General features: G+C 43.4%; 1 protein-coding gene across 1 annotated transcript in view; it reads right to left on the bottom strand.

Annotated features, from left to right (window-relative positions):
* Nucleotides 1-14639, bottom strand: part of LOC126163107 (ryanodine receptor) — a 737240-nt gene that overhangs the window by 425726 nt on the left and 296875 nt on the right. The window contains exons 18-19 of the mRNA XM_049920028.1: nucleotides 14243-14438; nucleotides 8832-9042 (exon numbers count right to left, since the gene is read on the bottom strand). Coding sequence (XP_049775985.1) covers nucleotides 8832-9042; nucleotides 14243-14438 — 407 coding nt within the window. The remainder of the gene's footprint in view (nucleotides 1-8831; nucleotides 9043-14242; nucleotides 14439-14639) is intronic.

The following is a 14639-nucleotide window of genomic DNA, read 5'->3' on the forward strand; positions in this document are numbered from 1 at the left end:
TGTACACCTTCCGGGTTACAGGACTGGAATAGGTGGTGGTGGGAGGGTGCATGGGACAGGTTTTACACCGGGGGCGGTTACAGGGGTAGGAGCCAGAGGGTAGGGAAGGTGGTTTGGGGATTTCATAGGGATGAACTAAGAGGTTACGAAGGTTAGGTGGACGGCGGAAAGACACTCTTGGTGGAGTGGGGAGGATTTCATGAAGGATGGATCTCACTTCAGGGCAGGATTTCAGGAAGTCGTATCCCTGCTGGAGAGCCACATTCAGAATCTGATCCAGTCCCGGAAAGTATCCTGTCACAAGTGGGGCACTTTTGGGATTCTTCTGTGGAAGGTTCCGGGTTTGAGAAGATGAGGAAGTGGCTCTGGTTATTTGCTTCTGTACCAGGTCGGGAGGGTAGTTACGGGATGCAAAAGCTGTTTTCAGGTTGTTGGTGTAATGGTTCAAGGATTCCGGACTGGAGCAGATTCGTTTGCCACGAAGACCTAGGCTGTAGGGAAGGGACCGTTTGATGTGGAATGGGTGGCAGCTGTCATAATGGAGGTACTGTTGCTTGTTGGTGGGTTTGATGTGGACGGACGTGTGAAGCTGGCCATTGGACAGGTGAAGGTCAACGTCAAGAAAAGTGGCATGGGATTTAGAGTAGGACCAGGTGAATCTGATGGAACCAAAGGAGTTGAGGTTGGAGAGGAAATTCTGGAGTTCTTCTTCACTGTGAGTCCAGATCATGAAAATGTCATCAATAAATCTGTACCAAACTTTGGGTTGGCAGGCCTGGGTAACCAAGAAGGCTTCCTCTAAGCGACCCATGAATAGGTTGGCATACGAGGGGGCCATCCTGGTACCCATGGCTGTTCCCTTTAATTGTTGGTATGTCTGGCCTTCAAAAGTGAAGAAGTTGTGGGTCAGGATGAAGCTGGCTAAGGTAATGAGGAAAGAGATTTTAGGTAGGGCGGCAGGTGATCGGCGTGAAAGGAAGTGCTCCATCGCAGCGAGGCCCTGGACATGCGGAATATTTGTGTATAAGGAAGTGGCATCAATGGTTACAAGGATGGTTTCCGGGGGTAACAGACTGGGTAGGGATTCCAGGCGTTCGAGAAAGTGGTTGGTGTCTTTGATGAAGGATGGGAGACTGCATGTAATGGGTTGAAGGTGTTGATCTACGTAGGCAGAGATGCGTTCTGTGGGGGCTTGGTAACCAGCTACAATGGGACGGCCGGGAAGATTGGGTTTGTGAATTTTGGGAAGAAGGTAGAAGGTAGGGGTGTGGGGTGTTGGTGGGGTCAGGAGGTTGATGGAGTCAGGTGAAAGGTTTTGTAGGGGGCCTAAGGTTCTGAGGATTCTTTGAAGCTCCGCCTGGACATCAGGAATGGGATTACCTTGGTAAAATTTGTAAGTAGTGTTGTCTGAAAGCTGACGCAGTCCCTCAGCCACATACTCCCGACGATCAAGTACCACACTAGTGGAACCCTTGTCCGCCGGAAGAATGACGATGGATTGGTCAGCCTTCAGATCACGGATAGCCTGGGCTTCAGCAGTGGTGATGTTGGGAGTAGGATTAAGGTTTTTTAAGAAGGATTGAGAGGCAAGGCTGGAAGTCAGAAATTCCTGGAAGGTTAGGAGAGGGTGATTTTGAGGAAGAGGAGGTGGGTCCCACTGTGACGGATGACGGAACTGTTCCAGGCATGGTTCAATTTGGATAATGTCTTGGGGAGTTGGATCATTAGGAGTAGGATTAGGATCATTTTTCTTCGTGGCAAAGTGATATTTCCAGCAGAGAGTACGGGTGTAGGACAGTGACGAGGGCTGTTTGGTTAAATCTGGGAGTGGGGCTGAAGGTGAGGCCTTTGTATAGGACAGAGGTTTCGGATTGGGAGAGAGGTTTGGAGGAAAGGTTAACTACTGAATTGGGGTGTTGTGGTTCCAGATTGTGTTGATTGGAATTTTGAGGTTTTGGAGGGAGTGGAGCTGGAAGTGGGCGATTGAGTAGATGGGAGAGACTGGGTTTATGTGCAATGAGAGGAGGTTGAGGTTTGCTGGAAAGGTTGTGAAGGGTGAGTGAGTTGCCTTTCCGGAGGTGGGAAACCAGGAGATTGGATAGTTTTTTAAGGTGGAGGGTGGCATGCTGTTGTAATTTGTGGTTGGCCTGTAGGAGGATGCTCTGAACAACCGGTGTGGATGTGGGAGAGGAAAGATTGAGGACTTTTATTAAGGATAGGAGTTGATGGGTGTGTTGATTGGCTGAGTGGATGTGTAGGTGAAGGATTAGGTGGGTGAGGGCAATGGATTGTTCGGTTTGGAACTGGTATAGGGACTGATGGAAAGAAGGGTTGCAGCCAGAGATGGGAACTTTAAGTGTGAGGCCTTTGGGGGTGATGCCAAATGTCAGACAAGCCTGAGAAAATAAAATATGGGAGTGTAATCTGGCTAGGGCGAAGGCATGTTTGCGGAGGGAATGTAAATAAAACTTAATGGGGTCATTGTGGAGGTGTTGTGAGGGTGACATGGTACTAGAAGGTGAAAAGTGGAACAAGAGGCTGAAATGAAAATGAAAATAAATATAAAAATATATGGGGAGAGATAAAGGTAAAACTAGAAAGCAAATGGAGATCTGGTGTGAAAAAAGGCGAAAAAGGGTTGGTTAGAACTGGGCTATGTTGACCCTGTGGTGAACTTGTGTAGGTAGATAATGATGTGCATAAAGGTTAGGTGGTTGTGTTGCCGCCAAAACACGTTAAAGGGTGGAGAAATACGGGAAAATTTCGAAAAAACTACGTGAGGATGTATTAAAAGGAGTGGTTTGGTGGTGGCAGATTATGGAAATGAAGCTAACAATTGTCTGATGAAGAAATAATGATGTTAAAACTTGTGCGAAGCGGCTAAAAATGATCGGTGATGTGAGAAAAACGGAAATGGAAATAAAGCAAAAGTAATTAAAACTAGCCGAAAAGGTTGTTTAATAGCTGAAAGGAACTGTTTGTGAACTGGAAACGGTGGATTTTATAGCAGCGGTAGTGTTGAAAGCGGAAAAAATTTTTTTGGTTATGGTTTGGAAGTGGGTTAAGTATTATTACGTATTATTGAGTATATATCTGCGGGATAAAATTGTATACTGGATTACGGTAAAAAAGGAGAAGGTGAATAGAAAGTGAAACTGCTGGCAAAAACAGAAGGAGGAAATAAGACGACAGAAAAGACTACGAAATGTAACAGTGACAATAACAAACGTGATTGTTGGGTTCAAATTAATGATATGAATATAATAGAGGGAAACATTCCACGTGGGAAAAAATATATCTAAAAAGAAAGATGTTGAGACTTACCAAACAAAAGCGCTGGCAGGTCGATAGACACACAAACAAACACAAACATACACACAAAATTCTAGCTTTCGCAACCAACGGTTGCCTCGTCAGGAAAGAGGGAAGGAGAGGGAAAGACAAAAGGATTTGGGTTTTAAGGGAGAGGGTAAGGAGTCATTCCAATCCCGGGAGCGGAAAGACTTACCTTAGGGGGAAAAAAGGACAGGTATACACTCGCACAAACACACATATCCATCCGCATATACACAGACACAAGCAGACATTCGTAAAGGCAAAGAGTTTGGGCAGAGATGTCAGTTGGGGCGGAAGTACAGAGGCAAAGATGATGTTGAAAGACAGGTGAGGTATGAGCGGCGGCAAATGGAATTAGAAATTAGCGGAGATTGAGGCCTGGCGGATAGCGAGAAGAGAGGATATGCTGAAGGGCAAGTTCCCATCTCCGGAGTTCTGACAGGTTGGTGTTAGTGGGAAGTATCCAGATAACCCGGACGGTGTAACACTGTGCCAAGATGTGCTGGCCGTGCACCAAGGCATGTTTAGCCACAGGGTGATCCTCATTACCAACAAACACTGTCTGCCTGTGTCCATTCATGCGAATGGACAGTTTGTTGCTGGTCATTCCCACATAGAACGCTTCACAGTGTAGGCAGGTCAGTTGGTAAATCATGTGGGTGCTTTCACACGTGGCTCTGCCTTTGATTGTGTACACCTTCCGGGTTACAGGACTGGAATAGGTGGTGGTGGGAGGGTGCATGGGACAGGTTTTACACCGGGGGCGGTTACAGGGGTAGGAGCCAGAGGGTAGGGAAGGTGGTTTGGGGATTTCATAGGGATGAACTAAGAGGTTACGAAGGTTAGGTGGACGGCGGAAAGACACTCTTGGTGGAGTGGGGAGGATTTCATGAAGGATGGATCTCACTTCAGGGCAGGATTTCAGGAAGTCGTATCCCTGCTGGAGAGCCACATTCAGAACCTGATCCAGTCCCGGAAAGTATCCTGTCACAAGTGGGGCACTTTTGGGATTCTTCTGTGGAAGGTTCCGGGTTTGAGAAGATGAGGAAGTGGCTCTGGTTATTTGCTTCTGTACCAGGTCGGGAGGGTAGTTACGGGATGCAAAAGCTGTTTTCAGGTTGTTGGTGTAATGGTTCAAGGATTCCGGACTGGAGCAGATTCGTTTGCCACGAAGACCTAGGCTGTAGGGAAGGGACCGTTTGATGTGGAATGGGTGGCAGCTGTCATAATGGAGGTACTGTTGCTTGTTGGTGGGTTTGATGTGGACGGACGTGTGAAGCTGGCCATTGGACAGGTGGAGGTCAACGTCAAGAAAAGTGGCATGGGATTTAGAGTAGGACCAGGTGAATCTGATGGAACGAAAGGAGTTGAGGTTGGAGAGGAAATTCTGGAGTTCTTCTTCACTGTGAGTCCAGATCATGAAAATGTCATCAATAAATCTGTACCAAACTTTGGGTTGGCAGGCCTGGGTAACCAAGAAGGCTTCCTCTAAGCGACCCATGAATAGGTTGGCGTACGAGGGGGCCATCCTGGTACCCATGGCTGTTCCCTTTAATTGTTGGTATGTCTGGCCTTCAAAAGTGAAGAAGTTGTGGGTCAGGATGAAGCTGGCTAAGGTAATGAGGAAAGAGGTTTTAGTTAGGGCGGCAGGTGATCGGCGTGAAAGGAAGTGCTCCATCGCAGCGAGGCCCTGGACATGCGGAATATTTGTGTATAAGGAAGTGGCATCAATGGTTACAAGGATGGTTTCCGGGGGTAACAGACTGGGTAGGGATTCCAGGCGTTCGAGAAAGTGGTTGGTGTCTTTGATGAAGGATGGGAGACTGCATGTAATGGGTTGGAGGTGTTGATCTACGTAGGCAGAGATGCGTTCTGTGGGGGCTTGGTAACCAGCTACAATGGGACGGCCGGGATGATTGGGTTTGTGAATTTTGGGAAGATGGTAGAAGGTAGCTTAAAACCCACATCCTTTTGTCTTTCCCTCTCCTTCCCTCTTTCCTGATGAAGCACCCGTGGGTTGCAGAAGCTTGAAATTTGTGTGTGTGTTTGTGTTTGTTGTTGTCTCTATCAGCATACCAACGCTTTCATTTGGTAAGTTACAGCATCTTTGTTTTTAGATATATTTTACCAACTGTATATATCTTAATTTAAGTAAAGAGAAATGAGACATATGGCTATGATGTCTGTAAATGACAAGTTCGAGAACTACACAAACATCCCAGTTGATAATCAGATATCTCTTTTTCTTTCTGGTAGAAATAGCTATTTCCAAACTATACTAATATACTTGTAATGACTCATACAATCTTTCTGGCAAATATAACGGGAATGCTTATTTTGTGTTTTCCCAGGATAACCTGCCTTTTCAATTACATGCATCAGAACGCCTCTTTCACTTATGTTATCTGTTATTATTATTATTTTATTTCCAAACAAACTAAACAACTGTCAATTAATATTTTTGGAAAAAAAACTGTCTCTGTCTTAATTTAAGTAAAGTGAAACAACACATGCAAAAACAGCAATTAGGAGCGGGGTGGAGAGGAGACAGCAGGGTATGGGTGGGAAGAGAGCAGAGCATCGTCTGGCAGAGCATGCAGAGACTAGATGGCAGTAGGACAAGGGTGCCATGTGCAGTGTCAGGAGGTTAAGGAGAAGGAGGCTGTGGGGCAAACAGGGAGCAGAAAAGAGTGGTGGATGCATTGGCAGTGAGCAGCACACAATGAGGGTGAGGGGATGTGGATTAGGAGGAGGTAGTAGAACAAAGGGGATGGGTACTGTTGAGTGGAGGGTATGGGGACAATAGGTTACTGTACTTTGAGACCAGAATAATTTCAGGAGCAGAGAATGCATTGTAAGGGTAACTTCCATCTCTGCAGTACAGAAAAGTTGGTTGTGGTGGGGAGGCTCCAGATGGCCTAGGTTGTGATCCAGCCACCGAAATCAAGCATGTGATGTTCAGCTGTGTGTTGTGCTACAAGGTGCTCCACTTTGCTCTTGGCCACAGTTTGGCAATGGGTATTCATCCTGGTGGACAGCTGATTGGTAATCATACCAATAAACAAAGCTGTGTAAGACTGCAGTACAGCAGGTATATGACAAGGCTGCTTTCACATGTGGTGAGACCGCTGAAGGATACAATAAGCCTGTGACAGGAGTGGAATAGGAAGTGCTGTGTGGGTGGATTGGGCAGGTCTTGCAGCTGGGTCTTCCATGTAGATATGATCCCTGTGATGGGGTGCTCCTTTGTAGCTGGTTCTTGGGGGTGGTGGGAAGATATTGTGTGTGTGTGTGTGTGTGTGTGTGTGTGTGTGAGAGAGAGAGAGAGAGAGAGAGAGAGAGAGAGAGAGAGAGAGAGAGAGAGAGAGAGAGAATATGGCATGGGAAATCTGTTTGTAGGCTAGGTGTCGAAGATAGTACGTGCATACTGAGCAAGGGAGTTCTTGTCACTGCAGATAAGCCATCCCCAGGTGCCCAGGCTGTACAGGAGGGATTCTTTGGTGTGGATGGGATGGCAGCTGACAAAATGCAGCTACTGTTGGTGGTTGGTTGGTTTAATGTGGATAGAGGAGTGGAAAGAGCTATCAGAGAACAGGAGGTCAACATCCAGGAAGGTGGTACGTCGGGTTGAGGAGGATCAGGTGAAGCGGATGTGAGAGAAGGTGCCGAGGTTGTGGAGAAATGAGGATAGGCTGTCTTGGCTCTGAGTTAAGGTCATGAAAATACCATCAATGATCTCGAACCAGACCATAGGTTTGGAAGTTTTGAGAGGCTATGAATGTTAGCTCTAGATGGCTTATAAACAGGTTGGCGTAGGAGAGAGCCATGTAGGTGCCTATGGCTGTGCCGTGGATTTGTTTGTCTACCTTTCATTCAAAGAAGAAGTAGTTGTGTCTTACAATAAAGTTATTAAGGAGTATGAGGAGTGAGGTGGTGGGTTTGGAGTGTGAAAGACTTTGGCAGAGGTAGCGTTCAAGAACAGTAAGACCATGAGCATGAGAGATGTTGGTGTACAGAGAAGGGAGCAGAGGTAGCATTCAAGAGCAGTAAGACCATGAGCATGAGAGATGTTGGTGTACAGAGAAGTGGTGTCGGTAGTGACAAGTAGGGATCCAAGAGGTAAAGGGGTGGTGATGGTGGAGAGTTGGTGATGGAAGTGTGTGGTACCTTTGATGTTGAACACAAGACTTTGGGCAATTGGTTGGAGGTATTGGTCAATGAGGGCCAAAATTCTTTCTATGGAGACACAGTAACCAGCTACAATGGGGCATCCACGATTGTTAGGTTTGTGGATTTTGGAGAGCATGTAGAAAGTGTGTGTATGACATGTCACAGCCATGAGGAGGGAAATGGATTCAGTGGAAAGGTCCTGGGAAGGGCCTAGGGCTTTAAGCAGGGACTGGAGGTTGTGTTGGACTTCTGGGATGGGATCACTCTGGCAGAGTTTAAAGGCGGAGGAGTCAGATAACTGGTGGAGGTCTTTTGCCAGGTAGTCACTGTGATTCATAATAACAGTGGTAGAATCTTTGTCTGTAGGTAGGACAATTAGGTCAGGATCTGTTTTGAGGCTTTGTATGCTGTCCTTTATTCTGCTGAGAAGATGGCGTTGTTAAGAAGGGACCTGGGGAGGATTGGTGAGGCCAAGTGAGAGGTAAGGAATTCCTGGAAGGTGACCAGGAGGTGATTGGGTGGGAGGAGGAGAGCATCATGGTTGTATGGTGGTATGAACTGGGGGAGACAAAGTTCAGTATTGGGATTAGATAGGCTTTGTTTGGAGGGATTGATGGCAAAGAAATGTTTCCATTGTAGGGATTGGAAGAAGGAGAGTAGGTCTTTGACAAGTCCAGCATGGTTAAATTTGGGTGTAGGGATGAAACTTCTGTGGGGATTTTAGTGGAAAGGTTAACAAGAGTGTTATGGGGTTGTTTTAGCTCGGGATTTAGTGAACTGTTGGTAGGGAGTTTTGCAGCATGTGGCAAGATGAAAAGGTCAGTTAGCCCATGTCTGGGTGCTATGAGGGCTTGATGAGGAGGAACACTGTGAGAAGGATAGGGATTGGATAGTGGTTGGTGCCCCAAGATGGCACTAGGATGTCAACAGGTCAAATAACTTACAGAGGAGATGGATGATTGTTTTCTGACAGCCAAATGCCCATAATATTAATAACAAATTTAAAAAAAGAACTTATGGAGATGATGTTGGGAATGCTCTTTCAGATGCTGGAGAGTCAGTGGTTCAGCTTCAGAGACATGATGCATGTACGAGAGCATAGCAGCAGTATCTTATGGAGAGAGCAGGTGCCATGGAAATGTGCTTTTCCAAGGAATTTTTATGGTTAGGCTGTTAGGTGGGTGAAGAGGATTCCATGGTTTAGGCAGCATGAGACAAATATAATCATCGAGTCATAAGCACACCTCATATGAGCCTGCAAGTAACCACTTTAGTAAGCATTTTAGGAAACAACACAATAGGAAACAGCCATCAAGTCAACATACCATCGATGTGTCAACTGGTGTTGGCACAAATGCTGTATCATCTTCAACTGGCCATGGTCCTGAAAGCACACATTTATTGAGGTTCCCAAAGTAGAAGCAAGGGTCAATGGAAAGAACTTGTTGAGGAAGTAAGCTTTCAACTAGGGGTGAAAATTCTTCTGGTGGAATGTATTTCAGTCGTCCTTGATCTCCACCAAGTAGAAATCGACAACTGGAAAGATAAAGTAAAGGTTAGATGAAAATAACTTTTGATTCAATTCATTCTTAAAATACAGAATAATACCATCACAGAACATACATCTACTATGGTACAGTTATTCTAACAGCAAAGATCAAGCAGTCATCTCTAATTTTTACACTTTTATCATCATTCAGAACATGTTGATTTGTTCTTTCAATCACTGTTTATAGTTAGTGTAAAACCATCTATTACTATAATAGTTACATGTTCCATAGATCATCTGCATGATATTTTGTCACGATGAAGAATGATTCATGTAACAATTAATTGACTACAAATTTGCAGGATTTTCTTGCAAGCAGTTCATATAACAATAAAAAATATATGCAAAAGAAGGAGCTGCCAAAAAAATTGTAACTTTGATATCTTCAAGCACTTTGTCTCATTGGGATGTGATTTTTCTCTCAGCATAATTCAGCACTTTTCAACCAAAGCCAACTTCAAAGAATAATACTGTAAGTAATTTTTTGCTGATTTCATAATTACAGACATTAGTAACTAAACAGTAAAAAAAAGCATTTTCAAAAGAAAGGACTCTTTCCATAATATTCTAACATAAAATGAAGACACTTATAAAGGAGGAAAACAATTGCTAAATGGATGAACAAAATGGTTCAAATTGCTCTGAGCACTATGGGACTTAACAACTGAGGTCATCAGTCCCCTAGACTTAGAACTACTTAAACTTAACTAACCTAAGGACATCACACACATCCAGGCCTGAGGCGGGATTCGAACCTGCAACCTTTGCAGCAGCGCGGTTCTGGACTGAAGCTCCTAGAACCGCTCAGCCATAGCGGCCGGCATGGATGAATAAATAGAAAAGTTAAGCGTGGACATGTGAAGCACAAATGCAAACCAAAGATGATGAAAGACAGGAAAAGTCACCCCAAGCATGGATTAGGAGAGACGCAGCTTATAGGCAATGAACAGGAAGTGACACTGAACAAACAGCCTAGATTCAGATCCAGAAGATTTTTTATAATAAGCCACAGAAAATCAATATGTTGAGGATGTGGTGTAAATTTCATTTCAATAAATAGGAAATAAAAAAAAAAGATGCAAATGCAACAAAAGGAAAGTGAATCAAAGTGAATCTGGAAAAAACATGAGCAGAAAGGGACAGAAAGAGCTGTCAAAATAACAAACAAAAATACAAGACATGGAGAGAAATTTGGAAAGTAGCAGAGCAGTACTGATAGATGCCAAGCTGTGAGGGCAGGTCATGACTCTGTCTGGATAGCTCACAAGATATGAGCTTTTCCTGTGAAAGGGAAGGTTCTGTGTTCAAGCGCCAGTCTGGCACATAGTTTTAATCTGCCAGGAAATTTCAAGCAAAGAAATAGTAAATGAACTGAGACAGAATTGACACAGGCAGAGCCACAGACAGAAATTGGGACCTGGGCGCTACTGCTGCTGGACAAAGCTCTGCCTGTTCAGCAACAGCAAGTTGCTTCCGTGTTGCCAGATGTCTGTGTTGTTAATGACCTGGGATGCTAGCCAGCCTTCAGGAAGCTTCTGCAGTTTGACCCACTATCATGTGGTGACACTGGGCCTCAGCCAATGACCCTGTTACAGACATTCCCATGTGACACAGAAAAGCAGCCTCTTCTGCAAAGTCAACTCTGGAAAGCTGCATTTAAACCCCAGTCCAGCCCAGTAGGGTCATGCATGGTGCCAAGTGTTTGTCATTCGTCACCACGATTTCTACTGACACAGCCACACAGTCTACATTGTAACTATGACACAGTAGCCAATGCTACCGTCATATGTCACCGCTGGTTTCCAAATCGGCGACTGCCACCTGGCTCCTCAGGCCTTTGGCAGACAACACACTGCCGCTACCTTTGAGAGACTGCTCACTGACCTATCTGCTGCCACCTCCTGGTCTGAGGCACTAACAGACAGCCACCCAGCTCGATGCCACCAGTGTCTGCTAGCAGTCCACTACTGCTCTTCAGCCACCAGTTCAGAGTTTCATCCTGGATGATGCCACAAGTTAGAGGGTGCTGCTGGTTGCCTCGTGTTTGTATCAGAGCTCCAGCTAGTGCTGCTGGCCACCATGATCGACTCAACACCAGCGTGTCAGCTATGCCAAGTCAGCGCATTGCCTCCAAAGGAGATTTGTATTCTACAGGCTGTTTGCTTCACCTATCTCGCCTGCTGTGCCAAGGGAAATATCAAAAGACAATGCCAAACCACACAGAAGTCAAGGGCAGACCCAAATGGCTGTTCAGCTTTAATGGATTAAATAACAAACTATTTATGTTCACCAAGCCATCTACGAATCCAGCACACCCTCAGATGGAACTCAAATGTATCCTGACAAACACAAAGACAGCTTCCACCAGCCAGTACTGGTCATTGTATCCTCAACCCACTGCAGAATGTTTATAAATGGGATGGGAGATGGTAGGAGAGCAAATAAATATGCACAACTAGAGACACAAGTAAAGACTGAGAGTGTAGAATAAATATAGAAACAGGGAGGCAAGAAGGTCGTGAAAGAGAAACAACATGTGAGAAGAGTACAACAAATTAACAGAAGTTGGATGGTGAGGGTCCATTATGTGTTTCATTATTCATTCTGAGTAATAGCTATATTCACTTAACTATTTATAACCTGCAGTATCATTCACTTTGATAGAGTCTATGCTAATGTTTGTTGTGTTATTTCATTTTATGCCTGTGTATGTAACTTTAATTTCTTTCAATATTATGAAAAGGAAAGTTGCTACTCACCATATAGGGGAGATGCTGGGTAACAGATAGGCACAACAAAAAGGCTGTTCCCAATAAAGCTTCGTCTAAAAGCCTACAGTTGCCTTAGATTGCAGTCACTTGTACGTGAGTTGCATGTGTGTGTGTGTGTGTGTGTGTGTGTGTGTGTTGTCTATTTATGATGAAGGTGTTATGGGCTCAAAACTTTATTTGGAATAGTCTTTTTATTGTGCCTATCTGCAGCTCAGCATCTCCACTACATGGTGAGTAGCAACTTTCCTTTTCATAATACTGTTACATTCCATCCTGGATTTTCCATTGTTTGACTTTTATTTCTTTTGTTTACTCCTTTCCTCGTCCTTCCTTTCCAATAATTCTTTTATTACACACATAGAAAGTTTCTATTGCTCAGTTCCAGAAGTTGTAGATATAATTTTACATAGGAACATATGTTTGGAAGCACTTGTTTCCAAGTTACACGGAAAACAAAACTGACTTTTGCAGTAATACTGATATTATTTATATAGTTTCACTCCATTGTCGGAAAGGAAGAAAAGAGATTAAGGTTTAATGTGCTGCTGATGATAAGTCATTACTAAAGAGCACAAACTCAGATTCAGAATGGGTACGGAAGAAAATTGACCAAGTCCTTTTCAGAGGAACTGTAACAGCATCTATTTTAAGCAATTTAGGGAAACCAAAGAAAACTTAAGTCTGGATTGCTGGATGTCAATAAACTGCCGCTGTCCAAAATGTGAGTCCAGTGTCTGACCACTGTGCCACCTCACTTAGTCATATGGCTGGCTATTAGAAATGAGTGAATACCTGATGTCATAATATCCTCTGTTAACAAGTTGTCTCATCAATTCCATTGCCATTTGCCACTAAGCATTAGTTGTTCAGCACTAAACTTGGTATGACTGAGTACATTAACACATGCTTAATTTACAGCAGAGTGCAGTGTAACGTGAAAGAAATTCAACTTCTGAACTGACAGTGTTATACACCTTGTGTAATGTTATCTTGTACAGTTTTTGCCGGAATGGAGGAATGACCATATTCAGTCAATATGATAAATGTAGTGCTCCAGAGAATGATCATATTCAGTCAATATGATAAATGCACTGCTACAAAGAATTAACACATTCAATCAATATGGTGCTCCAAGAAGTTGACACAATAGTGTGTTCTGTATAAGTAACAACTCCATCCCTACCACTATGCAAAATCTACATGCCATGTGAACACAAGACCTGATCCCATGCAGCAACTTCTGCACTTGGCTCCTGCACTTCTGTACACCTGTTCAGTAGATTCCAAGGGAAATTTGTATTAGCATATGGCACACCTTTCACCAGCGTGACCATTCTCAACAGACAAAGCAGCTGTGTAACAAAGCTGTTACATATTCCAATGGATTTCAGCACATATTCAACATCAGTATAAAAATACAGGTAATGTCAAAGGTAGTTTGTTTGGACAAATGTCCTTCCTCATGTAAAACGTGTAAGGAATAATTGATATTACTGTTTCTTGGGAGATGTTTCATTGAACATGAGTGAAGAAATGAAATTTCAATATAATGTTGTGCCAACACATTCTGCAATATGAACTTGAGAGCATCCCTATTCGGCAAAAGATAGACATGTCAAGGTGAACCACATATTTGGTTTACAAGATCCCTTCATTTCAATCCTTTAGACCTTTACTTGTGGAGCTACTTGAGTCATTTTACAAGATCTCTGTTTACTAATAGGAAGACTTGGTTGAAGGTGTGTGTGGCGACCATCGACTGCCAGTAACTGCCACCTGCCGAGTGCAGAGTAAACGGTCTTTGGGACTGGTGGTTATTTGGGGTGTTTATGAGGACTCGAGTGATGATGTTTGAGTTGTGGTCTTCTGTATTGTTTTCCTTGTGTCTTGTCTAATTATACAAGCCTGAATAAAAGTGACTGATTGTAATAAGTTGGAGTTTTCTGTGTGTGGTCAGTTGCTATAGCTCTACACTTTGATTCCAGGCTGCAAGAGCAGTGTTACATCTTACAAATTTCCTGTTGCCTATGTCTATCTCTAATTTTCCCTTCCTTTGGCAGCTGCACATATGCCTTTTGGTTTATTGCAATGAAACAATTTGAAGAATAGGTCTAAAACTCAAGTCTCAACTATGTTTTAAAATGTGTGTGCCTGTCACCCTACTTCAGTTATTCCTATTTTGGTACTTGGAAAATAGACACATATTGTAAAAAATATTGTTATTATTCATTTTCTACTTTCAACTTGAGTAGATTTTTTTGAAGAATGTATGATACAAAATCACATTTTCATAAGAAAGTTAACCATCTATAATAAGCATTAAACCTTTATCATTACTGATATCAATCAAGACTCTGTACCGGAAAACTGTATCGTGTAACACAATAAAAAAAGAAGAATTTAAATTAATGTGTACCTCAGTTTGGAAGAACAGCTTATTACAGGGAAAAACATCCCGTCTAAATTAAAATTTCGGAATGATCCTTTGACCTTATGGCCATTAAACGTGAATGTTATCACTGGTACTGTTAAGTCAAAGGCACAGCCCACAACGTCTCCCTTCTTTATGTATGGCTCATTAGTATTATTGAGCACATGGGTTTTTCTTCCACCTGAAAATAATAAACTAAAGTTTAATACTCATATTATTACATGGAAAAAAGTGTTACTTTGTACAACTCAGATACACACAGAAAGGGGTAACTGAAGTGTTTGACTGATATTTAATTAATTTTCTGCATGTGAAGCTTTTTCAATTTTAACTACCAGTGTTAAGAAAAATTGCATAGCTATGAGGGTAGCCAGGATGACAG

The sequence above is a fragment of the Schistocerca cancellata genome, chromosome 2 (genome assembly GCF_023864275.1).
Source record: "Schistocerca cancellata isolate TAMUIC-IGC-003103 chromosome 2, iqSchCanc2.1, whole genome shotgun sequence".
Taxonomy (NCBI): domain Eukaryota; kingdom Metazoa; phylum Arthropoda; class Insecta; order Orthoptera; family Acrididae; genus Schistocerca; species Schistocerca cancellata.